Source organism: Caretta caretta, chromosome 4, assembly GCF_965140235.1.
Source record: "Caretta caretta isolate rCarCar2 chromosome 4, rCarCar1.hap1, whole genome shotgun sequence".
Taxonomy (NCBI): domain Eukaryota; kingdom Metazoa; phylum Chordata; order Testudines; family Cheloniidae; genus Caretta; species Caretta caretta.
In genome coordinates, this window is record NC_134209.1 from 29,580,502 (window position 1) to 29,606,869 (window position 26,368).

At 40.6% G+C, this 26,368-nt stretch overlaps 1 protein-coding gene across 23 annotated transcripts in view; it reads right to left on the bottom strand.

Moving 5' to 3' along the window:
• The window catches only part of MAPK10 (mitogen-activated protein kinase 10), a 299,605-nt gene that overhangs the window by 78,996 nt on the left and 194,241 nt on the right, over window positions 1–26,368 (bottom strand). For 17 of the 23 annotated variants that reach the window (XM_075127486.1, XM_075127483.1, XM_075127492.1 and 14 more), the window contains 5 exons: window positions 11,141–11,270; window positions 7,821–7,879; window positions 6,123–6,261; window positions 4,361–4,526; window positions 827–898 (listed from right to left, as the gene is read on the bottom strand). In XM_075127486.1, coding sequence (XP_074983587.1) covers window positions 827–898; window positions 4,361–4,526; window positions 6,123–6,261; window positions 7,821–7,879; window positions 11,141–11,270 — 566 coding nt within the window. The remainder of the gene's footprint in view (window positions 1–826; window positions 899–4,360; window positions 4,527–6,122; window positions 6,262–7,820; window positions 7,880–11,140; window positions 11,271–26,368) is intronic. The other 6 variants (XR_012668027.1, XM_075127494.1, XM_075127489.1 and 3 more) reach the window with 1 other exon arrangement.

Genomic DNA, 26,368 nt, shown 5'->3' on the forward strand with positions numbered 1-26,368 from the left:
CCACACGTCTCATATACCCCAGGCAGGTCCTCTAGCTTAGCCTTTGCCAAGTCAAAAGCCACCCCCTCCTTTGTTTTCATTTTCTAATATTACTTTCACCGCCTCAGAGGTGGTAAAAAGAATATCATCCAAGCTTAGATGATCAAGACAGAGAGGGACACAGACCTCATGCAAGTGAAGGAAAGTCCATTTTCAAATCAACAGGAATCTGATTTCAGGCAAATTTGGAGATAAAACCAGATATACGGTTGTTTTAAAGTGGGCAAGTCAAAAAATTTTAGAAAAAAAAATGTTGTATCGACTCAACTTTGAGCCCATACAGCATCGAGATGAATCCATATCAATGATGCATTAGCGAGCAAAAGATTATGATGTCACCACAAACATCATGAAGTTACCATTTCCAAAACAGTAAAGCAGAAAAACAGATTTACAGGATTGGACAGGCCAGGACAGGGTGTTTTGTTTTTTGTGTGAAAGGGTAATCAATAAGGTATGCTAAACATTTGTTTTCTGTATTCTTTCTTATATGGCATACACACTTTTTACATAAAACAGGAGGACTAAAGATTTTAAAATAATAATAAAAGAAGAAGATTGGATTGAAATAATTCAGCTTGTATCTCTTTTTCCATTTTGATTTCTTTATTTTTTGTTCATTTCATGAATTGGGTTATTCCCCCTCAAATTTACTCATACCTCTTATATTCAACTTTTTGCTTCTATCCTTACAGTCCTGGTATATTTATTATATGTTTAAGAGGGGATGGGATGAAGGAGAGGAATAAATAAATAGGTGAAACTGCAGCAAATGGCACAAGGATACAGTCCCTTCCCGGAAAGAGGATTTTGTGGCGAACCATTTCTCCCATAATGCATCCCACAGACCATATATCCACTAGAACAGCAGAGACAGGGAAGTGTAGAAGGGGGAAAAAAAGCAAAGTTAACTAAGACACTTCACTCCTAAAGGAGGGGAAAAAGAGCAGGTTGATCAGAATAGTACAGTTTTTTCTCCTCCCACCAAACGCTAAAATAAGTAAATAGATAAAAGCACCATCAGGCTCAGTAAAATTGGAAAAATATTTGAAATATCAGCGTTGTCAGAGTTTTTGTTACACTAACTGAAATAAAAATATGCACCTTTTTTCACAGGAAAACCAACAGAGGTTCAATACAGTCTCTTTCTGATTCAGGCAACATGAAAAATGCACCTAGACCCAATGAACTCACAAGCAGGCTTCATGTGTTGGAAACTAATCAGCTGAAAGCATGTCTAATCTATGTTAAAACCATCCAGGGGGTTTCAGAGGAGGGCTTACTACTATGCTTTCTAATACACGTGAAAAAGGAAGGCATGAACTTGAAGGGGAGCTCTCTCGTTTTACCTCATCCTGCTCCTGAGATTGTGTGGAACCCACAGGGTAAAAAGACACAAAGCTAGCCAGAAAGTAAAAACAGAGACGCAATCCCAGCTGTGTTGGGTCTGCAAGGACAAACTGCACTTAGTGGGTGGGAAAAATACAATGGCAGAGAATAAAAACCCAAATCTTTACTTTAAAAAAAAAAAGCTAGTGATCATCTGGAATCACCTCCTACTTGGCCTTTTGGGCCAGTTTATGGGTTTATTACTGCAGGACTGAATCTGAACCTGCAGTCCTCACTCACACTAGCTGTCCTAACTGGAACAAAAGTAAGGACTGCAGGTCTGGACACTATCCTACAGTCACTCAGTAGTCCAAACTCCTGCTGCAAGATCCATCTCTATGTAGAGGAAAGAACACAAAGTCTGGAATACACTGCCTATCCTGGATACTGTATAGGTATTGAAATGCAGAATGCTGCATAGAGTGAATACCAGCATATCTTATGAAGGTTTCTATGCTTCCATGCTTCCCATCCTGACTTCACGTACTGGATGCAGTGTGTGCACTGTTGCTCATCTGTTTGGTTTAGGTGGGGTTTTTCTTCCTTGAAATTGTACAAGGAGGGGGAAAAAAAGACAGATACTTGAGGATACAGAGTGCAAAGAAAGAAAGGATCAGCACTCTGAATGGTGAAGAAAAATCTATTTTCAAGAACATGCCATATTTTCCCAACTTCAAATCCTTGTTTTACGATAATTTTTTGTAATGTATAACCAATTTCTCCTCTTTTTCTTCTCCCTTTTTCCTCCTTTAAAAAACAAAATAAAAACAAACAAACCAAAACTTTTGTTTTTGTTGGTAAAACAAAATAAGGGTGAAATGTTTCATCTGGGAAAGGAGGGTAGAGGTACTGGGGGCACAGGACAGCTAAAGCATGCCTGAGGTGGGGTTAGAGTTTTCTTCTTTGTGGTAATTTTGGGTCCTTCCAAGGTAAGTGCAGCAAAATGGTGCAAACTATGCATCGTTAGCCAATCAGGTGCAGAGAGAAAATGAAAGCAGTGAACAATCTTCATAGTCAGCATACAAAGTGGGGAGAAAAAAGTGGGGAAGCTCATGTAGTACAGCAGCACAGGCTTGAGCAGAGGTGCACAGAACAATCTTTCCCATTGACTTCACTGAGACCCGGATCAGATCCCTCATACACATCAGCTCCTCAGGTTTGCTGATCCATGTTTCCTTTATTCATTGTTTTCAAATTTATTTTATTTTTTTAAATGTTTGCCTATTTTATCTTGCTCAATTGAAAGAGAAAAGCTCCTTGCTCTCTTTGAACCTGATCCATGGCCCATTGACATTAATGGGAATCTCTCCATTAACTTCTAGGGCACTAGATCAGCCCCTTTGAGGGTTGCACACATTCTGAGTACCTCCGCAAATCTGTCTTTCACTTGATGACAAAAGTTCCCCAAAATTTGTCCAGATGCCACAATAATAGCATGAAACCAGAGGAAATTTCTCTGCTGTGTCAAACACAGCAAACTCATTAACAATTCCATTTTGTGTGAGAACCACACAAAGCCTGAGCAACTCATTTTGGAATAAAAAGAACCTAATATTTAGATTAGGTAATGATGACATGTGTGTTGATCCCAGTAAAGATTTTTGGAGGCACTAAGTTTATGAGAAAGCCAGGGTGAAACATATTTAGCACTTGTGCTCATTTTTTCCTAATTACTAACTACCGTATTAAAACCTGCATTGTGAATCCATGAATATTACCAGCAATTCATGTAATGAAATAGCTTACAGATGTGTTATGAGCATGCCTGTATTATCACTTGAGTAAAGAAATCCATCTAAAAAACCAAGCATACAAGGTCATTGTCCGCTGAAGAATGCTGTCAGTATTACTTCAAATTCTACTGCATGTTAATTTGGTTCTCCAACTTAAACTAAAATAGTTTTGAGCTTCTGCTACTTTCCCATTACATTGGTCATTGAAAAGATCTCTTCATCTAACAGGGAGATTGCTTTGGCATCAGAAATAGTATAATAATAGACTTTTTTCCACTACATTTCCTACTCTTCTTTCCAGCCTGGTCTACCTGACACCTAGACAGTTATAATGTTCAATTATGTTATAGAACAAGACCTACGTATTTGATAATGCTTTCCCTTTATCTCTCCTACAATGAACTCTTATAGGCTCCTCTGTGATATGGTAGCTCTACCTTCATCCCAGAACCTGTCCAATGACAGACAGAGACACCACCAGTAGATTTTTCACAGCAGAGCCCTCTACCTACAGCTAGAAGGATTACATACCAGTGAAACAGCAGAAAAGTAGTTCAGTTTCCTCCTCTTCCTCCCTTCTCTTTCCACTAAAGATGGGCTCAAGCTGCACAATTGAGCTCTAGATCTTGTATACCTAACAGCAGGTTGTTAGAGTCTGGGATGTTAGTTCAGCCTATTATACATATAGAAGCTACTCTTGAGATTCAAATCTGGGTCTGCATCTTGAAACATTTGGGAATGTTTGGATTCCAAATTTGGTTTAGTCCCATCTCTTCTTTCCTCCTCACTAGAAGAGGTCTGAGACTCAAAAGAGCTGGCGTTAGATTATTTCATCCATTTGGCAACCCTAACAATTCCCATAATGTTTCTGGGTCACAGCAGCCTTTATGGGTACACACTTTAGTCAGAAAGGGCTTCTTCAGCTGCTCAAGGGAGCGCTGGTCAATCACAGGTTGTTAACTTGCGATATACCATGTAGTTAAATTCAATGCAAATTGCACCACAAGTACCATCAGTTATTGCAGTTTGATTGTAATACTGGGAAAAGTCAGATCTAATGTTAAAATTTAAAATGTTAAAATGTTTAAATTCAAGGTGTTCTTTACTGCAATTATTTCCCTCTCCTTGTGCCCATAAATTGTCAAAGTAGCCCTCGCCCTGCAGGCCACATAGTCTTTGCTATTGAGGTTCAGCCCTACCATTCTCCTTGTAGCCCATTCCCAAGATGACCTCTGGTGCTCTGTAATAACGTGTCACCACATAGGGAGTCATCATGAAGCTGGTGCCTGCAGTCCTGGCCAGTCCAAAGTCCAGAATCTTCAACGTGCAATCGGACTTTACCACAATATTACTTGGTTTTAAGTCCTGCAAGAGAGACAAAGGAAAACAGACATGACTGCCATCTATGCACACTGGCGATCTGGATCCATGCTTTGGGTGGACCTCTAAACACTTCACTGCTCCACAGCTACATGTGCAGTCATTCACTTTTTAGCCTGCCTCTGAATCCTGTTGTTGCTTTGGCACCCCCTATTGGAACGTGTGCTCTAGTCTTATAGTCCAGATCCTTCAAACAGCTTGCTTCCATCAAGGATGCTGCTGATAAACTGGAGAAATTTCAGAGAAGTCAGGGAATGATTAAATGATTAGAAAACATGCCTTTCCCAGTGACAGCCTGAAGGATCTCCATCTATTTTGCTTAACAAAGAGAAGACTGAGGGATGACTTGATCACAGTACTTCTAGTACTTACATGGGGAATAAATATTTGATAATGGGCTCCTCAATTTAGCCAACAAAGATATAACGTGACCTAATGGCTGGAAGCTGAAGCTAGAAAAATTCTTACTAGAAATAAGGCATAGTTTTTTAACAGTGATGGTAATTAACCATTGAAACAATGTACCAAGGGTCATGGTGGATTTTCCATCAGTGATAACTTTTAAATCTAGACTTTTTAAAGATATGCTGTAGTTCAAAAGTAATTATTCTGAGGAGTTTTATAACCTGTGTTATACAGGAGATCAGAGCAGATGATCACAATGGTGCCTTCTGGCCTTCGAAACTATGAATACTTTTCTCTGGATGATGGAAGCATTCTGCTGTTAAATTAATAGCTCTAAAAGGCTTATAGAATCAGGGTGATGAAATATTTTGTTTGTTTGCACTTTATTCTGAGTGGGGCAGTGCCCACTGTGCCATAAAAATTACTGTTTTTTGAGCAGAGGTTCCCAGGCTATTTTCATAATGTGGAACACATCTTAAGAGAAAGGTTGTCTCATGGACATTTTCCCATGCATTCAGGGTCAGCTGGACCACCTCCCATCCTGTTCACATTTGCATGGACCATTTACTCTAGTATCAACAATTGCACAGACCACCTATCTTCTCATTCACTCCTGTGGCAACTACAGCAATTGCTTACACGGAAAAATAATGTTGGGAATGTACTTAACATATGTTTACCAGTCTTTTCATGCATTTAAGCAAATGAAAACAAGGAGAACCAATTAAATATGACCAGACAGTTCTCCGTGGAACCCCACCAAATGATTCATGGACCACAGTTTGGACACCATCAGTTTATAGCATTTTAATGCACTATGGGTTACATGAGTTTAAACTGTCAGCCTACAGACAGCTAGTGACAGTTTTAGGAAAAGTGAAGTTATCGCCTCCTTCTCCAATAATCATAATCACTTGTGTGTCTTATACTACCTAGGGCTCATTCCCCTTTTCCTTTTCTCTTTTTGATTATTAACTTGACAAACGTCCTCATCCCTAACATACAACCATGCAGCTAACTTGCCCGACATGTAGGCTGTTGACAGATAAGTTTCAATATTTACATTCAGAAGGCTGGGTCTTGATGAAGGGGTTGACTCACAAAGTTTCCATGTTGACATGACCAAGATTTTTAACAACAATAACTATCTTGTCCTTCAAAGTGCAGTCCCCTTACCCTGTGAATGATTCCCGCAGAGTGAAGGTGCTTGATCCCACACAGCATTTGGTAGAGCAGGTAAGACATTCGTTCATGGTCTAATTCCATCTGAATCACCTGGCACAAGTTGGCATCCATCAACTCCATTACCAGGTAACTAGATAGGAGAGTAAAGTCATACCATTATTGCCTGCGCAGGCATGGAGCTTCTAGTAACTTCTGTGCAATTATCAACATTCACTTCTCTCTCTTCACAGTCTGCTTCTTTTTTATTTCCACTGTGAGATGGTAACACAGATGGAGAAAAGGTTTTGAACTGACCATTCACCTGAGCCCCAGCACAGAGCTCAGTAATACTTGAACCATTCTGTGACTTGTCTCCCATTGCAGCATTCCAAGAATGGCCCATTGACATCCTTGGAGTATCAAGGATTACCTGGCACACTCCACAGCACGGTGACTGTGCTCTACCTGGGCACACAAGGCAGCAGGATCCTCCAACATGCTGACGCCACATGCACCAAACTGTGAGCCTTTTCTCATGAGAAATGGCTATCGCAATTTGATCAGAAGATTTCTTCCAGAGATCACTGGACTGATGGAAGAGGTAGGAAGGGTAACTATATATTGCCACAATAAATTTGTTTGAAGTGTTTGTAAGACTGGGTGAGCCCATATGGTTTTAATGCCAATTAACTAATCTGACTGTACACTGTGCTTTTGCTGAATAAGATTGAGTGATAGTCTTAATCAGATTTTAACTCAGTCCTCCAGAAGTGATAGGTTAATACATTAACCCACCAGCTCAGTTCCTAAGGGACATTTATTCTTAAGTAGAGATGGACCTTAACTGGAACACCGGATTCAAACTCCCTCAAACTTTGGGATGACTCTAGATCTAGATTTATATGTGAGCGTCCTAACTCAGGCTCACCTCACCAATTCTCTGCAGAGGACTGAAATAACAAGATTATTGCAATGGAGCAGCAGATCTTTGTGCAAACACATGAACAGTACTTGCCTGACTCCAAACAATGCTATTAACCCCTTCCTTTTGTGATACTGCAATATGGAACAAGGTGCTATAGACTGAAAGGCAGAAGCCATTTAGCTGACATAAAACAGCAACATTTGTGACTACCTGAAATTTGATTCAGGGCAAGTTCATTAAATGCAGTAGTGCCCATGCTGTAGACAAAGTTCAGTGGAGCTCACATGCCGCCACTATTTCCCAAGGCAGAAAAATTTTACACAGTCAAGGTTATCCCACAATAAATATCAAAGGGAAAAAATGTTTCACATCAGTCTCCTTTACCAGGAAATTATTTCAAAGTGAATCGCCACCTTTTAAACCACTCACACAGCTCAGAGAGTTATACAACAACATTTCCTGAGCAAACCAATAACACAAAGGAACAAAGTACACTTCCTCGTAGATGCTCATATTCCTCCACACTACCTGTCTAAGAACAGCCATGAGCATGCTTTGCGGGCATGTTTTTTCCAGCACTTAGATACAAAGGTTACAGGTGCCTTATACATACCTAAAATAGACCAGTCTACATTTTCAAATTCTATCTAAAGCATCATCTTCACAAGATAATTTTCCAGAGGAGCTCATCCTTTTTATTATACTGGGATTTGTATGTTCACTATACAATACCAGGGCCCACCTCCCTCTAAAGCTTTAGTGTAATTACTGCCCGTGTTACTTACACATCCTGGAATTCCTCCAGAGATTTCTGTGGTGTGAAGACATTTAATAAACTGATAATCTGAAAAGCAGAGTAAGACAGGGGGAGAGAAAGGGAAGATAAACATGTGCAGTTGATCACATTTTGAAGGACAGCTGTATTAAATAATAGCATCTGTTTTTCACTGTTCAATTTGCACTGACAAGTCCTGCTATAGTTGCTAGTAAGCAGCTGGCAAATTTCAGAACAATTTTTCAGAGCTCCACTATTGTTCAGGATGCATTTGAAAGGGTACGCGAGAGAGGAGTGGTGATGGACAGCAACCGGTCAAAATGCTGAAGGCATTAGTCTTGTGAATTCTGGAGTTGCAGGTTCAAATTCCAGCCTCAACTCAAACAAATGTGACAGTCCTTGTAAAGTCACTGGCTATTTCTGGTATATCAAGGCTATGTGTCTGAGGGGAGAAATAATCAAACATCATCCTATTCAACACAAACACAGGACTTTCCATTCTCTCTGACATTTCTTAAATTTTTTGGCACAGATGCTCTTTCATTAAAAAAAAAAATCCAATTCCCAGCTGTCTTGCTGTAATACGTAGAACCTCAGAGAGCTGTGGAAAGTGGCCAGAGGTGTCCTGTACACTACTCTGTCTTTTAAAGTGAGATTCCAGAGAACACAGCCAGTAGGGAATGCTGCTGACAGGAATCTGCAGGAGAGCTGGTAGTGCCTGGGAGGCAGCACAAAGCAACAGTACCTCTAGGGTGGGAAGGTTGTGGGACTTGGGACCTGAATTCCCTTCCTTTCCATGTGTGTGGGGGGAAAGAGAAGGAAGAATTATGAGGAAACTCCATGAAAAGAACCTTACAGAGTCTTTATCCCCACTTGGTCCCCTTGGCAGGCTTTCCTCGTGGGAAAACGTGACCATCTGGGCTTATATTTTTTAAAGAAAGCCTTAATTTTCTTTCTTACTGTTCTATCCGCTTCTTTGCCTCTGCACTTTTATCTTTCCTCCACCATCTTTCCTTGCTTCTTCCCCGTTTTCTTAATATTTTTGAGATCTCTCTCTTCTATTGTTCCTTTGAAAGCTTTAACGACAGACAGCTAGAACTTAAGAGCAGGTAATAGGTTTACAGCTGTTGTGTCACATACAGTAGAACCTCAGAGTTACGAACACCTCAGGAATGGAGGTTATTTGTAACTCTGAAATGTTCATAACTGAACAAAATGTTATGGTTGTTCTTTAAACATTGTTGACTTACTACAGCTTTGAAACTTTGCTGCTTTTAATTTAAATGAAAAAAATGCTGCTTTTAATTTAAATGAAACAGTTTCCTTACCTTGTCAAATCATTTTTTTAAACTTTTCCTTGTTTTTCATAGTTTATGTTTAACATAGTACTGTACTGGCATTTTTTTTTATTTTGGTTTCTGCTGCTGCCTGATTGCATACTTCCGATTCCAAATGAGGTGTGTGGTTGACTGGTCAGTTTGTAACTCTGAGGTTCTACTGTATAGTACTTTTGTAATAGTCTACTTTTCAAATCAACCCCATCTTTGTAGCCTTCTGCCCCTTCCAGTACATTAAGAATCATGGGTAACAATGCACCATGCAGCCTCTAGTTATGTGCCAAGCACAACTCACCCAGCTCGGCATTTTCAAACTAGCGTGCAGGGATCCAAATCATGCAGTTTCCATCCAAGCCAAAGGGAATGAGACAGCTAGAGCCCTGCACAACTCTTTGAAAATTTAAGGATAATGCAGTGTTTAGAAAAGTACAGCAAAATAACTCTAGGTGGGCTCTGAGAAGTGTCTGCCAGGCACACTATTCATCTGTAATTTAAAGGATCAAACAAATAGTCACTAGAGATAAGGTAGTAACAGGAGACTGGTGGTAAATTACTATTTGCAACCTTCAGAGCAAGTCTTTGAATTGCACCGATTTTCAGTCCCTGCTCTTTGTGATTTCAGGGCTACCACTCATTGAAAGAAAAAAAAAATGTGCAGCCAATTCCTTTCTCTCCCTGTGAACTAATGATTGAGAAATAGTGTGTCAAATCTCACAGTCTATCAAGCTTCTCATGCTCTTTCATTCAGTTTGTGTGGAGAGGAAGAGTCCTTTCAGGGTCTGTGACAAGTGTTTATAGGTAATGAACTGTTATTAATTTACTCTTAATGGAAACTAATGTGCACTGTCGATGATTATTATTATTTGTAGCATCCCCAGTGTGCTAGAATCAGTCCACAGACATAGGAAGATACTAGCCTTGGATCTTAAGAGCCGGTATGCTACAAATAAAAGGACATGCTTTTCTCACATGAGTAGTTCTACTGATTTCTTTGGGACTTCCATACCATGGTTTGGCCAATTATAGAAAAAAGGGCAGAAACAGGAGTGGCGAGTTTGCACAAAAAAGAAACTAGCAGAGAAACATTTGAACAATGAGATGGGGTACCCATGGGTATCCCATAGCCACAAGCAACACTACACGGTATCAAACATTTCATTCCAATCACTGAATACGTATGTGGGCACCACGAATGTACACCCTTATGATGCCATTCCAGTACAACTCTAAAGAAAATGTTTATTCACAAGGCAAGCGGAGGTAAGGAGAATTAAGAGACTAAAAATCTGCTGTCATTGTTCATTTCTTAAGATTAAGAAGAAATAAAACAAAATAGCACGTGGCTTCAGAGATTCTGGTTACACAGCATTAGTATGAACTATCCAAACTGTTGGCAATGAAGTAATCAGTAACAGCTTCTTACATGACAGAGGAAAAGCATATCAGATTCCCATTGTGCTCCATAGGCTCTTTACAGGATTATCAATATAGAGAATCTTCATAATGTCAATAAACCAAATACTCCAACATAGGGGGCTAGGATTGTGACTTTAGGCAGAGCTCTGAGCAAGGGGTGTGCTTTCACTGCACCACCACAGAAGTAGCTCCTGGAGGTAGCATGATTCAGAGACATTCCCCTGAGTCACAATCCCTTTCCCGCTTCCTCCATGCTCCTGGAAGGATAGTAATTTACTGCTGGCCAATACCAGCAAATAGAGGGTGAAGCCAAAGCTCCATCCATTCTTTGCCCACCTCCTCTGGAGAAGGAGCAAGCAAGGGAGTAGCCATGCTTATTCACATGTGCCAGGGCCCAAAGTTAGGGTAGCCCACGTAGGGTTCTTACAATATGTAGGTGTGTAGTCTGGGTCAGGATCTAGCCCTTAAAATAGCAGAAGTCATAAGTTAAAGTATCTCATTACAGCATGAAAGGATGTGACTTTTTCCCTAACAAATCAAGCACATAACATCCCCCGGTCCCCACAAGAAAACTTACATTTTTATGATTCACACACTTCATGAGGACCAGCTCCCTGTAAGCTCGTTTGGCGTGCGTTTGATTCTGAAATGGTCGGCTGAGCTTCTTAATAGCCACATTTCTGTCAAGGACGGCATCATATGCAGCGCTGCAGTGATTACAGATACAGGATTTATACATTTTAAAAGGATATTCTTCAGTTTTAAGGGTGAATGGGATGTCTGGAATTTCCATTCAGGTGTCTTCTGAATTAATCAGAACTACAGAGACAGACACGGGAACAATGGTCAAGGGAAATCCACACACGCAGAGGAAGTGAGATCTTACAGCAATGGAACAGAGTACACACCATTACTTATAATTAATTTCAACAGCAGTGTAAGATTTACATGCAAAGCAGGGAAAGACCTATTCAACATAAAAAGTCACTGTAAAAGATGGATTTTACTATAGACTAGGAAGCAAAGAGATTCAGAAGTATCTCTCTATAGGCAAGAGTTCTCATCCTTATTTGGAACACTGGAAGACTGTTTAGGCTTAGAATACACCTGAGTTTTTGCTGTCTTCACTGCAAAGCACACCTCTTTATGACTGCATATACAGTATCATTTATAAGAGCCAGCAATTATTTTTGTTAAATTGACGGAAATTCAAAAATTACATTAATTACTCAGAGATCTGCAATTGATTGTAAATAAGCAAGTGCCTGTTGCATGTGATCTACAAAAGATATTAGAGATGGAATACCTAGCATGGCCACAATAAAACTAGTGTTACTGGAGTGATCCTGAAACCAGAACATAACTTTCCTACTCATAACTCCATTGTCTGTGATTTTGCATACCCAGTATTGCCTCTGAAATATTATCTGGATGTATGTTTGGTTTAATGTTTTATTCTTATGATAGTAAACTCACTAGAGAGCTATAGTTAACTCATGCTAAATTGATAAGGACGCTAGTAAAACCTTCCATTCTCATGCCAAGCTAATGCTGAAAACAATAGCATTTGATCTGAATAAGGAATAAGTGAGGAACAAGGAATAGGTCCTAAGTTAAATTTCTGGAAAGTCATTATGTTGTTTGCAGACACTCAAAACTCAAAACTCTGTTCCACATGCAATATGCATTTATTTGCTCTTGCCTTCTCTAACATAAATATACAGTGGCATGTCTATATAAGAAACCCAAACAAAACAAAAAACATACTACCAAAACAAGATAGTCCACTACATACATTTTTCCTCTGGGAAGAGGATGAGAGAACAAACGTGACAGAAGGCAGTCATATTACTTAATGCACTCAGATACTGCAGTGATGACTGCCATATAGGAAGCTACACAGAATAGAAGGACTATTACTATAGCTTTTCCCACCATCATTAAGGACTCATTCAGCAACTGGCTCAGTGAACAAATCCCAACTTGCTCTAGAGAGAGTTAGTAATAATAATAGTCCCCTTTTGATTTAATTTCTTAAACCATTTCTCCAGAGTGAATCATCATATTCCAATAATACTGCTACTGGAAATGAAAACCTTTCAGAATAATGCTTACTGTTTACATATCTGAATTTTAAAAATTAATTTGTAAGATGTGTCTGATGAGAACTCAAAGAACATGAAAACAAATTACAAGAAAAAGCAAGCAAACAAACAAACCCAGGCTCCAATTGTTTTCAACCAAATATCTGTCTTACTTAAGTCAGCAACTAACAAAGTGTGTATGAAACTAAGTGTTTATCAATGCTCTTTATGATAATTTCCCTCCTCTTGGTGAAGTAATTCAATTTTGTTTTAGACAAAAAGAATTACGTGAACCAAACTGTATAATTTACCAAGCATTCTGTGTATGATCTCAGACTGTATATTATCAATTGCCATTGCGTTATACCACCACACATCAAGAGCCTAAGGAATCATTTCTAGGGAGTATTTTTCTAAAAGCAAAGAACAGCATCTTAGTTTAATGGACAAATTAAACTGAAGTTCAGAGGATAAATGATTCTTTTCAAAAACCTAATTTCTCTCATCCATTATTATTCTCTCATCCATTAGTCTCTTATGCTCCTCTGCAGTAATCGGCTTTCCCCCATCTCCTAGTTTAAAAACTGCTCTGCAACCTTTTTAATGTTAAGTGCCAGCAGTCTGGATCCACTTTGGTTTAGGTGGAGCCCATCCTTCCTGTTTAGGCTCCCCCTATCCCAAAGTTTTCCCAGTTGTCATAGATGTCCTGGATTTCAGTTTCTTTCCTAGCAGCCTAAATTTGGCCAACAGGATGTCTCTCCTACCCTTCCCTATGTCATTGGTACCTACATGTACCATGACATGTACCATGACCACCGGCTCCTCCCCACACTACACGTAAGTCTATCTAGATGCCTCGAGAGATTCGCAACCTTCACACCAGGCAGGCAAGTCACCATACGGGAATCCCAGTCATCAGAAACCCAGCTATCTATGTTTCTAATGATCGAATCTCCCATTACTAACACCTGCCTTTTCCTAATGACTGGAGTTCCCTCCCCCGGAAAGGTAACCTTGGTGAGAGAGGATACTCCAACATCATCTGGAAGGAGGGTCCCAACTATGGGAAGGTTTCCCTCTCCTCCCGTTGACTGCTCTCCGTCCCTGGGCCTTTCATCCTCCTTAACAGCGCAGGGGCTGTCTGACCGGAGGTGGTACAAATCTACAGTGTCCCGGAGCCTCATTAACATACCTCTCTGCCTCCCTTAGCTCCTCCAGTTCCGCCACCCGGGCCTCCAAAGCCCCTACGTGGTCTCTGAGAGCCAGGAGCTCCTTGCACTGAATGCACATATATGCCACCCGCCCACAGAGCAGGTAATCATACATGCTACACTGAGTGCAATAAACAGGATAGCCCCCAATCTGCTGCTGGGCTTCTGCCTGTATTCTCTCCTACCTAGGTTAATGATCGGGCCTGTCATAAATATAAAGGGAAGGGTAAACTCCTTTGAAATCCCTCCTGGCCAGGGGAAAGCTCCTCTCACCTGTAAAGGGTTAAGAAACTAAAGGTAACCTCGCTGGCACCTGACCAAAATGACCAACGAGGAGACAAGATACTTTCAAAAGCTGGGAGGAGGGAGAGAAACAAAGGGTCTGTCTGTTTGTCTATATGCTGGTCTTTGTTGGGGATAGACCAGGAATGGAGTCTTAGAACTTTTAGTAAGTAATCTAGCTAGGTATGTGTTAGATTATGATTTCTTTAAATGGCTGAGAAAAGAATTGTGCTGAATAGAATAACTATTTCTGTCTGTGTATCTTTTTTGTAACTTAAGGTTTTGCCTAGAGGGGTTCTCTATGTTTTGAATCTAATTACCCTGTAAGATATCTACCATCCTGATTTTACAGGGGGGATTTCTTCATTTCTATTTACTTCTATTTTTATTAAAAGTCTTCTTGTAAGAAACTGAATGCTTTTTCATTGTTCTCAGATCCAAGGGTTTGGGTCTGTGGTCACCTATGCAAATTGGTGAGGCTTTTTATCCAACATTTCCCAGGAAAGGGGGGGTGCAAGTGTTGGGAGGATTGTTCATTGTTTTTAAGATCCAAGGGTCTGGGTCTGTAGTCACCTAGGCAAATTGGTGAGGCTTTTTACCAAACCTTGTCCAGGAAGTGGGGTGCAAGGTTTTGGGAAGTATTTTGGGGGGAAGGACGCGTCCAAACAGCTCTTCCCCAGTAACCAGTATTAGTTTGGTGGTGGTAGCGGCCAGTCCAAGGACAACGGGTGGAATATTTTGTACCTTGGGGAAGTTTTGACCTAAGCTGGTAAAGATAAGCTTAGGAGGTTTTTCATGCAGGTCCCCACATCTGTACCCTAGAGTTCAGAGTGGGGGAGGAACCTTGACAGGGCCTTTGTTTAAATCAAGGAAATTTTGCGATTGACATCAGTGGAGTCAGCATTTCACCCTACCTATTTAACTCTACCACAGCTGAAAAAACCAGCTCAAAATGTTGAGATTGAAATATGACACACAGTAAAGTGATCTTTAAATAACCCTGATCTACAGTGCTGAAACCTATGTCAGGAGTCAGACTGGAGTGAATCTTTAATCTTGAAAGTGTGCGTGTTATAACAAAAGTAGTGATATAACTTTAACTGACATTCAAGAGGAAGAGCAGTGACCAGTAACCTGCATACCAGAGTCAGAGTATTTTAAAATAAAATCCCTTTTCCCAGGCTTTCCTAGGACTTCAAATTCCCTCTTCCCTGATTTTAGACACCTACCACCATTACTATACTCTCTGAAGCAATCTCTTTCTGAGATTCAAAAAGCCAGATAATTTTTTTCCACTGTAAGCAAGATGTTATTGGACATTTGGTCCATGAATTGATTTATGGACATTTAGACACACAATCGCCATATTCCAAATTGAGATCCCAATTCAGAAAAGCATTGTTATTAAACTGATCAAGTGGGAATATGGAGTGTAGCATTCCATCTTGTAAATGGAATTTTTTTTAAAAAGCACATCTTACATTTTCCTTGAAGATAGTTTAAAAGAAGAGGAAAGTGTTTAACATAATTGAAAATTAATCACGTACATGGTTCTAAAGGTTTTATGAAACTTCAAAACACTGTAGATCTCTACCATCCCTACACAGGGCATGCTCTAAAACCCATTGGAGTCAATACAGTCTTTCCACTTACTTCAATGAGCTTTAAATCAGGCCTGTATGCTGTAACATCCAGGAATAATTAATTTGAGCCTGAACAGACAAAAGAGGAAATTTCGGCTTTGTGGTCAGGAAGGAATCTTCTCAACATGCGTGGCTAATTGGCAGGGACTTTGGGTTTTTCCCACCTTCCTCTGGAGCATTACACAATGGTCTCCTGTGGGGATCGGGTACACGGAATCCCACATTATGAATTTCCACCAAGTATAGAAGGTCAGGTAGTGATGAACCTTTAAGCTTCCCATCTTCTTCTACCTTTGTATGGTATGTTAATGATCATTACCAAGTTCACCATTTACCAACAGTTACATCAAAGTGGTATCAGAGTAAGTACAGTAATTTCCCATCATAACTACAGGGAAATACTGCACCATCTCTCATGCTGTCCCCAGGGGTCCGTACTGCGACCAGTACTATTCAACATATTTATAAATGATCTGGACAAAGAGGAAAAACAATGAGGTGACAAAATTTGCAGATAATACAAAACTACTCAAGATAGGTAAGTCCCAAGCAGATGGCAAAAGAGTTGGTGACTGGGCAAAAACTGGGTGACTGGGCAACAAAATGGCAGATGAAATTCAATGTTGATAAATGCAAAGTAATGCACATTGGAAAACATAATCCCACTATATATATATCCCCATATAAAATGACGGGGTCTAAATTAGCTGTTACCACTCAAGAAAGAGATCTTGGAGTCATTGTGGATAGTTCTCTGAAAACATCCACTCAATGAGCAGCGGCAGTCAAAAAAGTGAACAGAATGTTGGGAATCATTAAGAAAAGGATAGATAATAAGACAGAAAATATTATATTGCCTCTATATAAATCCATTGTATGCCCACATCTTGAATACTGCATGCAGATGTGGTTGCCCCATCTCAAGAAAGATATATTGGAATTGGAAAAGGTTCGGAAAAGGGCAACACAAATTGTTAGGGGCATGGAACAGCTTCCATATGAGGAGAGATTGGGACTTTGGAAAAGAGATAACTAAGGAGGGATATGATAGAGGTCTATAAAATCATGACTGGTATGGAGAAAACAAATGAGGAAGTGTTATTTGTTTACTCCTCTCATAACACAAGAAGTAGGGGTCACCAAATGAAATTAATAGGCAGCAGGTTTAAAACAAACAAAAGCAAGTATTTCTTCACACAACACACAGTCAACCTGTGGAACTCTTTGCCAGAGAACATGGTGAGTGCCAAGACTATAACGGGTTTCAAAAAAGAACTAGATAAATTCATGGAGGATAGGTCCATCAATGGCTATTAGCCAGGATGGGATGGGATGGGATGGTGTCCCTAATGTCTGTTTGCCAGAAGCTGGGAATGGGTGACAGGGGATGGATCACTTGATGATTACCTGTTCTGTTCATTCCCTCTGAAGCACCTGGCATTGGCCACTGTCGGAAGACAGGATACTGGGCTAGATGGACCTTTGGTATGACCCAGTATGGCTATTCTTATATTGTTCTTATTCAAAATTGGTAACATATTTGAACAGCTTGGAGGGTTTCTCAAGTACAATACGTGAAACTTCATTTTCCTTATTCAACAGCAATTTACAAATATGTGGAAACCTGGAAACTGAGGCAGGAGGCTGCATATGGGCTTGGCAAATAATCCAGTTCCTGGCTCTTCCAGACTGGCCAATGACAAATATTTATAAATACAATGATAACGCTCATATTTTAGGCGTTTCATTTCCACTAACCTTAAGGAAGAAAAAAAGAAAAGGAAAAAAAACTTGTTCTGAACATTAGATACAATCTCACATATTCTGCCCATAGTCATGTTTTTAAAAAACATGCTGGTCTTTTCTGGCTAAAATATAACAAAATCTGTCAAATATGGATCAACAAATTAATTACTCTCTAAGCTTTCTTACTACACTTCTCATTGAATGAACAATTAAAGCTAACCAGACCCTAAGAAGAAGGATGTTGCAGACAACCAATAATTTGCAGTGATAGGCATTGAAATAATCATCTGCTTTTACCATGAAACAATAGCTTTAGAGCAGTGGTTCCCAAACTTGTTCCGCCGCTTGTGCAGGGAAAGCCCCTGCCAGGCCGGGCCGGTTTGTTTACCTGCTGCGTCTGCAGGTTCGGCCGCAGTTCGCTGCTCCAGGCCAATGGAAGCTGCTGGAAGCAGCGCGGGCCGAGGGACGTACTGGCCGCCGCTTCCAGCAGCTCCCATTGGCCTGGAGCAACGAACCGCGGTCACTGGGAGCCTCGATCAGCCGAAGCTGCGGACGCAGCAGATAAACAAACTGGCCCAGCCTGGCAAGGGCTTTTCCTGCACAAGTGGCAGAACAAGTTTGGGAACCACTGGCTTTAGAGCAAAGGCTTCCACAAAGTTTAGTTCCTCAGACTAACTATACCTGGGGTGACCAAACTTACTGGCCCTCCGAGCCGCATATGACAATCTTTAGAAGTTCGAGAGCCGGGACACACCTGCCAGGAGCTGGGGCTCGGGGCTTCAGCCCCACTCGTGCTGAAGCCTCAAGCCTTTGTAGGTGAGCCCCGCAGTGCTGAAGCCCCGAGACCCTCCTCCCTGCTGGACGGAAGCTCCAACCCCACTACCAGGCAGAGGTCCTGAGCTCCTCCCCTCCCCCAGTCTGGTAGGCAGAGACTGGGGGCGGGGCTTGTGAGCCACACTTTAATAGTAAAAGAGCCACATGTGGCTCACAAAACACAGTTTGGCATCCCTGAACTACACAATAGCTATGAAGTACTGTACAGAACAAATGGGGCCAAAGCTTCTAATGGCTAAGCCTTACTTGGTGCACGGCTGGTTGGGGATGGAACAAACATTACTTTAAGCCATCATTACCCTCCATCAATCATAGGGTTGGCCAGGGGCCTGCCAACACCCTGGTACAAGTTAAAGCATCCTCAGGGCTGCTCTAAATTATGCACAGCAACCTATAGCCCAAAGGGGAAATTCCAGCAAGTAAATATTCCTGGTATAAGGTCATCCCAGCCACAAGCTTGAGGATGGCAGTTTTGAAGGGGAAGAGGGGCATGCAGGAGCTGGTATGGCTGCTCTGAGCCAACCTTGCATTGCCTTATTCACGGAGAATCTACAGCTGGCCAATTATGTTGATTTTAGGTCAGCTCTACTGCACTGGAAATGGACCAGAAGATCCAGCCCAGAGAATCTGAAGTAGTTTTGAAAAAAAAGGAAAAAACTGAATTAGAAACTCAAGTGCTTTTATTAGCTAATGGTGAATCATAGAAATGGGAAGACAGAATGTGCTTTTACATCACTTTTAAATTAGTATAAATTCACTGACATAAATTAAATTACTCCTGATAGAGAGTGCTTACTGTAGAGAGAGCAGAATCAGGCTCTCACACTCGTATCTCCACTCAGTACTACTAAGCATTCAATGTAGCATAGTGTACCACGTACACAACATGTAATTCACATCTTGTGCTGCATCATTTACATGATCTGAAATCCCAGCACGCCATGGAATTACAGCACCTGAAAAATTATCATTGGTGGTACAGGGGATAGTCAAAGCAAATGTCTAGCTGATTACTTGAGGAAAACGTGAAAGTTTTTCATTCTCCCAAGGAATGTTGATAGTGCTTTATTTTCTGTCTCCAAGGCTTATCCTCCTGCTTCCTTACCCCACTTCCACCCACACAGTTTGTATACCTCAGGCTTAGAAATCTGCAATCCTCTATTTTTCCTACTAACGTGCTCTTTTTAGAAACATTTGCCTTGCTAAAGAATATCAGAGTCAGCAGAGTATTTAATCTGACTCTCGTGGTGTGGTGTTTTTATTTGGGGGGGGGATGTTTTGTTTTTGCGGTTAGGATAATTTATTTGGCTTTTGAGCACTAACATTTGCCAACCAAGTTCTTTTCATCCATCTATTCCAAGTGAAATGATTTGCCTTGATAGAGTGTGGTCAAGTGTTCACTGACGTCTACATAGTATTTGATTTCTTCCTTTATTGTGGCAAACTCATTAGAGCCAGTATAGTTAAGAGTCAAGTAACTGTTTCCTTTGTAAATACTGGTTCACCACCATTTCAAAGAATACTGGGCTTTAACCTGATGTTCTATTAGATCTGAAGATGCTGCAATCCCAATAGGAGGCAGACATATTTTATTTTCACCCATTGTAAATGCAAATGCATCCGATATTTCTACCACTGAAAACAAAACCATCACATTTGCATCATAATGGGATTAGAACTATTAGAACAAATTCTCACTAATGGTAATGCCAGCAGGAGGAAAAAAATCACATTTGCAGGTTCATTATCCAGTTTTTACCTTGCTTTATATTGAAAGCAAAAAGCCAGGAGGGAGAATGTCTCTTTAGAGTGAAGATCACAAATTCATCAAAATGTACAGTTCTGCACTGAGGGAGAAATGTCACTATTTTCACAGGTAAACCCCATGCATTTGCCATCAGAAGTGCTGACAATTCTTTATGGAGTCAATACACAAAGCACTCACCAAGGTCTCTGAGCTACAAATAGATCTGAATGGGCAAATCCCTGTGGTCCACCCACTCAGATCCATTTGCACTACTGGGCTCTACAGTATCACTTGTCCCTCTTAGCTGCCATGTGCCAGAAGCTCTCAAAATGTGAGGCTCGCCTGCATGGAGAGATACTGACCACTTCCAAGGGTGACAAAAAACAAGCCCAGAGAAAAAGGACAACTCCCCTCGCTCCCCACACTCTTCCCACTACCTTTGGCTGTATTATTGTTAAGGCTAAGATTTTGTCGTGCACATTTTTAGTAAAAGTTATGGATAGGTCACAGGCAATAAAGAAAAATTCACAGAAGCCTGTGACATATCCGTGACTTTTACTAAAAATATGCATGACAAAATGGGGAGCTGCAGGGTCCCCCTGCCGCCCATGGCTTGCCCCCCCCCATCCGTGGCTGGGAGCTCCTGTGGTAACCTCCCCCCGCCCATTGCTACTGGGAGCTCGGGGTCCCCACAGTTCCCAGCCACCATGGCTGGCGGGGGGAGCCTGCAGCTCCCAGGTGCTGTGGGCTCATGTCACAGATGTCTCTGGAAGTCACAGATTCTGTGATTTTTATGACCTTTGCAAAACAATCGTAGCCCTAATTATTATCACTTCCCCTGGCAGACTCAACAAAACAAAAATCTATTTACTGAGCCCCCAAATGAGCAGGCTGCAGTCTCCCTGCATTTCAACTAGGCTCTCAACATTGTGAATTATATTTAAAGCAGTTGTAATTTAGTTTACCAGAAAGACAATGGTAGATTTGCCCCATCTGTTACTACATTGCCTTTGGAAAAACACTGATAACCTGAGAGCCCTAAAAGACCAAAACGTGCTTTCTTCGCTTTTACAAGGAGAAATGCTGTAACAGCTTTTCAGGAGCTCTGTTCTGAGTTGCCTATCTAGTTTTTCCACTTGAAAACTTAGGGACAGATCCTCAGCTGGTATAAGTTGTCGTAGCTCCATTAACTTCCATGGAGCTAAGACAATTTATACCAGTGGAGGTTCTGGCTTATAGATTAGCAGCAAGCCATATCTTTCCTGCCATGACTTGGGTATGCAGATAGCCCTCAATAGCCAGGAATCTGTGAATGAGGATGAGCGATATGAAAGACTGAAAAAAGTATATTTAACAAAAAAAATTCAAAAAACGCTGTTATTACTGTCAAACAACAGATATCTACATGCAACTGAATAATTACATGGCACTTTACAAAACATAGGAGCAGATTCAGATCTGATTTATACAGGTCTCAATCTCAAATCAGTCTACTGAAGTCAAAGGTGTCAAAGGATTTATACCTGTGAAATTGATTCAGTATCTGGCTCACAAATGAGACATGATCCTTAGCCATCTTTAACATTCTATGAAAACTCTACGAAAAGTACCGTAGCATAAAATAACAATGTTGAGAAATTATAAATTGAAAATTCTTTCTGAAGTTTTGTCCAAGTATAGAGACGCTTCCTACAAGGAGACCTTTTCAGCACTGTAACACCTTTACCAGAATACTTCAGTCCTTTGCTAACTAGAGCGCATTGCTGAACAAAGATGGAGTTAAGCAAATGCTTCAATGCTTTGCTAAATGGTGCCATACTATGTGAATAAGACAGACTACACAAAAAGTTGGAAAAGACAAAACTAAATATGCATGGTCCTTTTCTGAAGAAATCATTATGTAAAAATATTATATCCAATGGAGATCTTTCAGCAATTCAATGTGAACAGATAGCTAGAGTCTTCTTAACCCAACCTTTGAAAATGAAGTTACTCTACTAATGGGCAGGCAAAAAAAACCATACTGCACCATATGCCTCATACATAACTTGTCACATGCCTTGTGATATATCACAAACTCAGACTTCTGTTTTTGCTCAATTATTCGCCAATATTTTTGTCTCCAGGACATGAATTCATTAATATTAATAAACCAGAAAATATACTGATTTTTTCATAACTATTCTGTAGTTCTAGAGCAATATTATAGCTACTAAGTTAGGTCCACAGTTCTTTCTACATCAAGTTTACACTTCTTGAGTGACAGCCTCATCCCCACAGCACCTATATACGGGGTAAAAAGGCTAGCAGCATAAAGGTATCTGTATCCAGCTGGCACAGGAAATGTGGAAGACGTCCATAAGACTATCTTCCAAGGAACCACTTTCAAGCCCTGATGCATCAGGCATGGTGGGACAGAGCTATAGCATGCAGCACTGTGGAGATTTTGGGCAGTATTGTGGCCATACGGCAGGCTGGGGAGGCTGCCATAACTTAAGGGAGCCTAAGTTACACAGTGGAGCATCAGGAGGGCACAAAGATGGCTTAGAGCCACAGGATTCCCCTCACCTCCTTTTCCTTACTTTCAAGACACTTCACAAGTCCACCTTACCTACAGCTCTGATCTTCTTTCGGTCTGCTCCCTTGCCCATTTCTGCCAATTTCAATTTCTAAACAAAGGCTTCTGATCTTGATGCTATCTTTCTCTCTTACTTTCACGCATAACTTTGGCCCTTCTTCCCTTCTGTTCTCTATGCCTGGATCCTGCTTCCTCTCCAAGCATTCTCTCTTTCAACCTCCAGGTCTTCTTTTAAAATCCACTTCCTTCAGTGAGTTTTCCCACTGAGGAATTCTAATCCAGTTCTCAACATTTCTTCTCTTTCACCTTACTCTGTTCTGAAATGTCATCTGATCTTTCAAACTTCACTCCCAACTACTTGTTTCACATTTTTTTAAATGTTTTAACCTTCATCCCTTCTCTCCCTTCCTTTTTTGCCATGATATTGTGATGCTGCATCCCATATTCTTCATAAAAATATAGTTGTAATATGAATATAGCATAACTGAGATATGTTTTATGCAAGATGGGTCATGTGAGGTATCATTGGAAAGGTTATGATTTACTGAATATGATTATCCAATTTGTATGCATGTATCATTTCTGTATCCAAAGTTAGGAATATTGACTATGTAACAATTACAACTGTGTGTGTACTTGGGAAATGCCCACAAGACAGTAGGCAATCAGCCTGAATGGGCCATTAGGAAAGAGAATGGGTCTTTGAAGGTAATGATCTCTCATCTTCCTGGAGTTCCTTCCTGGGAACATTACAAATAAATCTTGTCTCATGGTTGCTTTAACACTGCAAGGTCATGTGATGATGTCACCTGGTACGGAGTACAACCTTGGACACTGCTGATATTTCTCCACTGGAAACAAAGGATTCTCACTTTATGTAAATCCTATTTAAGGCTGGGAAGTGAGTTAATCAGGGCTATTCTCCACTGCCGCCCTGCCCAAGGAGGAATACTGCTGAAAACTCCTGAAGAAACAAAGGAACTAAGCTGGGGAAAGGCAAGAGTTGAGTCCAGGCTGAAACAAGCGTCTAGGTTGTGAAGAGAAATAACTGGAAATCTGAGCGGCAGAAACTCTGCAGCCTGCCTAAAACAACATTTAGAGTGAGAAATTACTATTTGTAACCTGTTTCTTTTGTGTATTAAGTGTAGTTTGTGTGTTTTGTTTTATTTGCTCTGTAATCTGCTTTGTTCTGTTTGCTATCCCTTATAATCACTTAAAATTTATCTTTTGTAGGTAATAAACTTATTTTTTTTGTTTATTCCAAAACCCAGTTTGTGCAATTCATAACTGGGGGGGGGGGGAGGGAAGAGCTGTGCATAGCTTTCTCCACATTGAGGGAGGGGAACATTTTTATCAGCTTATGCTATATAGATCTCTATACAGTGTGCACAGGAGCACTGGGCATTCCCCTAGCTGAGACCTCTCACAGAGAGCTGATCGCAGACTCTGTGACTCTACAGCTGAGTGTGTCCCTACCTGTGTGTGTGTGTATGCTGGAAGGGGACTTGAGAGCCTGACACAGCAATACAGAGTTGGGGGGACCCAGGCTGGTAGCACCCCAGGAAGGGGGGGTCTAACCCACCACGCATATTTCCTGTGTTTGTTTAATTTAGGATGTAAGGTCTCTGGGAGAAGGACGACTTCCTTTCGTTTTCTATAAAGCACTGTGCAAACTTAGATATAACCTAATATATAAATATTAGAAAATAAATAAGCAATACAGTCTGATGATGAAAGCCACATTTCTTTTATGATTTACTAGCATTTATTTTTCCATTTCTGATTCAATTGCTTCTTTGTTTTGCTGTTTGTCTATTTCTCTGCTTCCCATCCCCTGTCTCTTCTATATGATAACAGTCATTATTTTACTGCAGTAGAGACCCTGTTGTGCTCAGCAAGAGCTGGCACTGGAATTCTAACAAGAGGAAACAGAAGTTTGTGGACCAGTTAATCTAATGGCAAACAAACAACAATCAAGAGAACAGCTATAACATTACCACTGACTCAGGAATATTCCCTTCATTGAGCTACAAAAGTAAAGAATATCAGATACCCCCAAAGCTGTGAATTCCCGCTCAGTTCCAAAAACAAAAAATAAAAAAAAATCTACATATACTGTTTATATATCAGACAATTCACATGACTTATTTCAGGAAAGGTATTTGAATGTTATTTTGACAGAAGACCATGTTCATATCATCTATCTTTTATGGCAGGAAATTAGAGAAAAAGAGAGGGGGAGGGGGTGGAATGGTGTGGTGGGGGGGGGAGAGGGAGAGCGAGAGAGAGAGAGATTCCTAGCTAGTAATATACAAAATAATAGTAGCGATTTACGTGGAAACCGTAATTTCCCATGCCAACAGTATTTGGATCTGTCAGACAGAACCTGACCATTGTAAATATGAATGGGCAGACAGACTGTGATGCAAAAGCAAGGGTAGGTAATGACCAGAAGAAACTTGTGTGATGTGACGTCATCACAGAGAGAGTTGAAAAGGAGAGCACTGGCCCCTTTCCACAGGGCCTGCCCTGAAGAGCTTTTAGCTTTAGCTTAGGGTAAAATCCCGAATCCATAAAAAACAATAGCAAAACTCTTGTTGATTTCAGTGAGGCCAGGATTTCACCCCTGGAATACAGGGGCAGGTTTGAATTCAATCAGGAAATCACTGAGATTTGTGGACAATAGTCAGACTTGAACCGAGCCTTTTCTCAAACCCAAACTTGCCTGCTACTCAACTATAACAGAAAACAATGGCAACTTCAGAAAGGAGGACAATCAAAGGATCATTTAAAAGAGAAGGGAGCTGTGGAGATCAATGCCAGTTAGGTAGGCCTTGTGTACACATAGAGGTTGAACTGATTGAACAATCAGTTTGGAAACTGACTTAATTAAATCTGGCTTAATTAAATTAAAACTCTACAGTGTGGACACTCAAAGCAGTGTGAGAATGCCTTACACTGATATAGCTAAATCAATACAGGACACCCTTAAACCAATGTAAATGTCCACACAAGGGGGTTGTACCAATTTACTTTGTTTCTAAACCAATGTAGTTAAATTGTATGTTTAGACAAGGCCTCAGAGAGGAAATGGGAGCACACTGGTACCTACAATAGCTACTACAATGGCGGGAGCCTTATCAGATCCTCATAAAGAGACAAGCAGAATGTGAAAACACCAGAGATCCAACACCCAGAGAGGGCATGTTACACTGTAGCAGGCTTTATTACATCTTGTCATGGTTCCAGAATCCAAATTCTCTCTCTCTCAGATTTCTGCGTACTAACAAAGGAATATGAAATATGAGAAGATAAACATGAAATATGTAGCAACTTCCTTCATACCAGAAGCCACTCAGGTTACAAGGGGGCATTATAAAAATGTGAGGAATCATTTTTGTCAAATAATTACATGTCAGTCTGTCTTTTTTTATTGCTTTAAGCTTTAAAGGGGAAAAAAAGGAAGATACTGACAATAACTCTTGCTCAAACTTCACATATTTCAAGTCCCTATTTAATTTAGAAATGCGTCTTCATCCTGTCTCAGGTGTCTCCAGGCACTACAGGTGGATACATGTTAATGTTTTCAGCCTTTTTCTCCCCATATTTCAAGATATTAATAAAGGGAAGAAGTTACAAGAAGCAAAGCAGAGGTGAAATATAAGTCCTTTACTCTTATG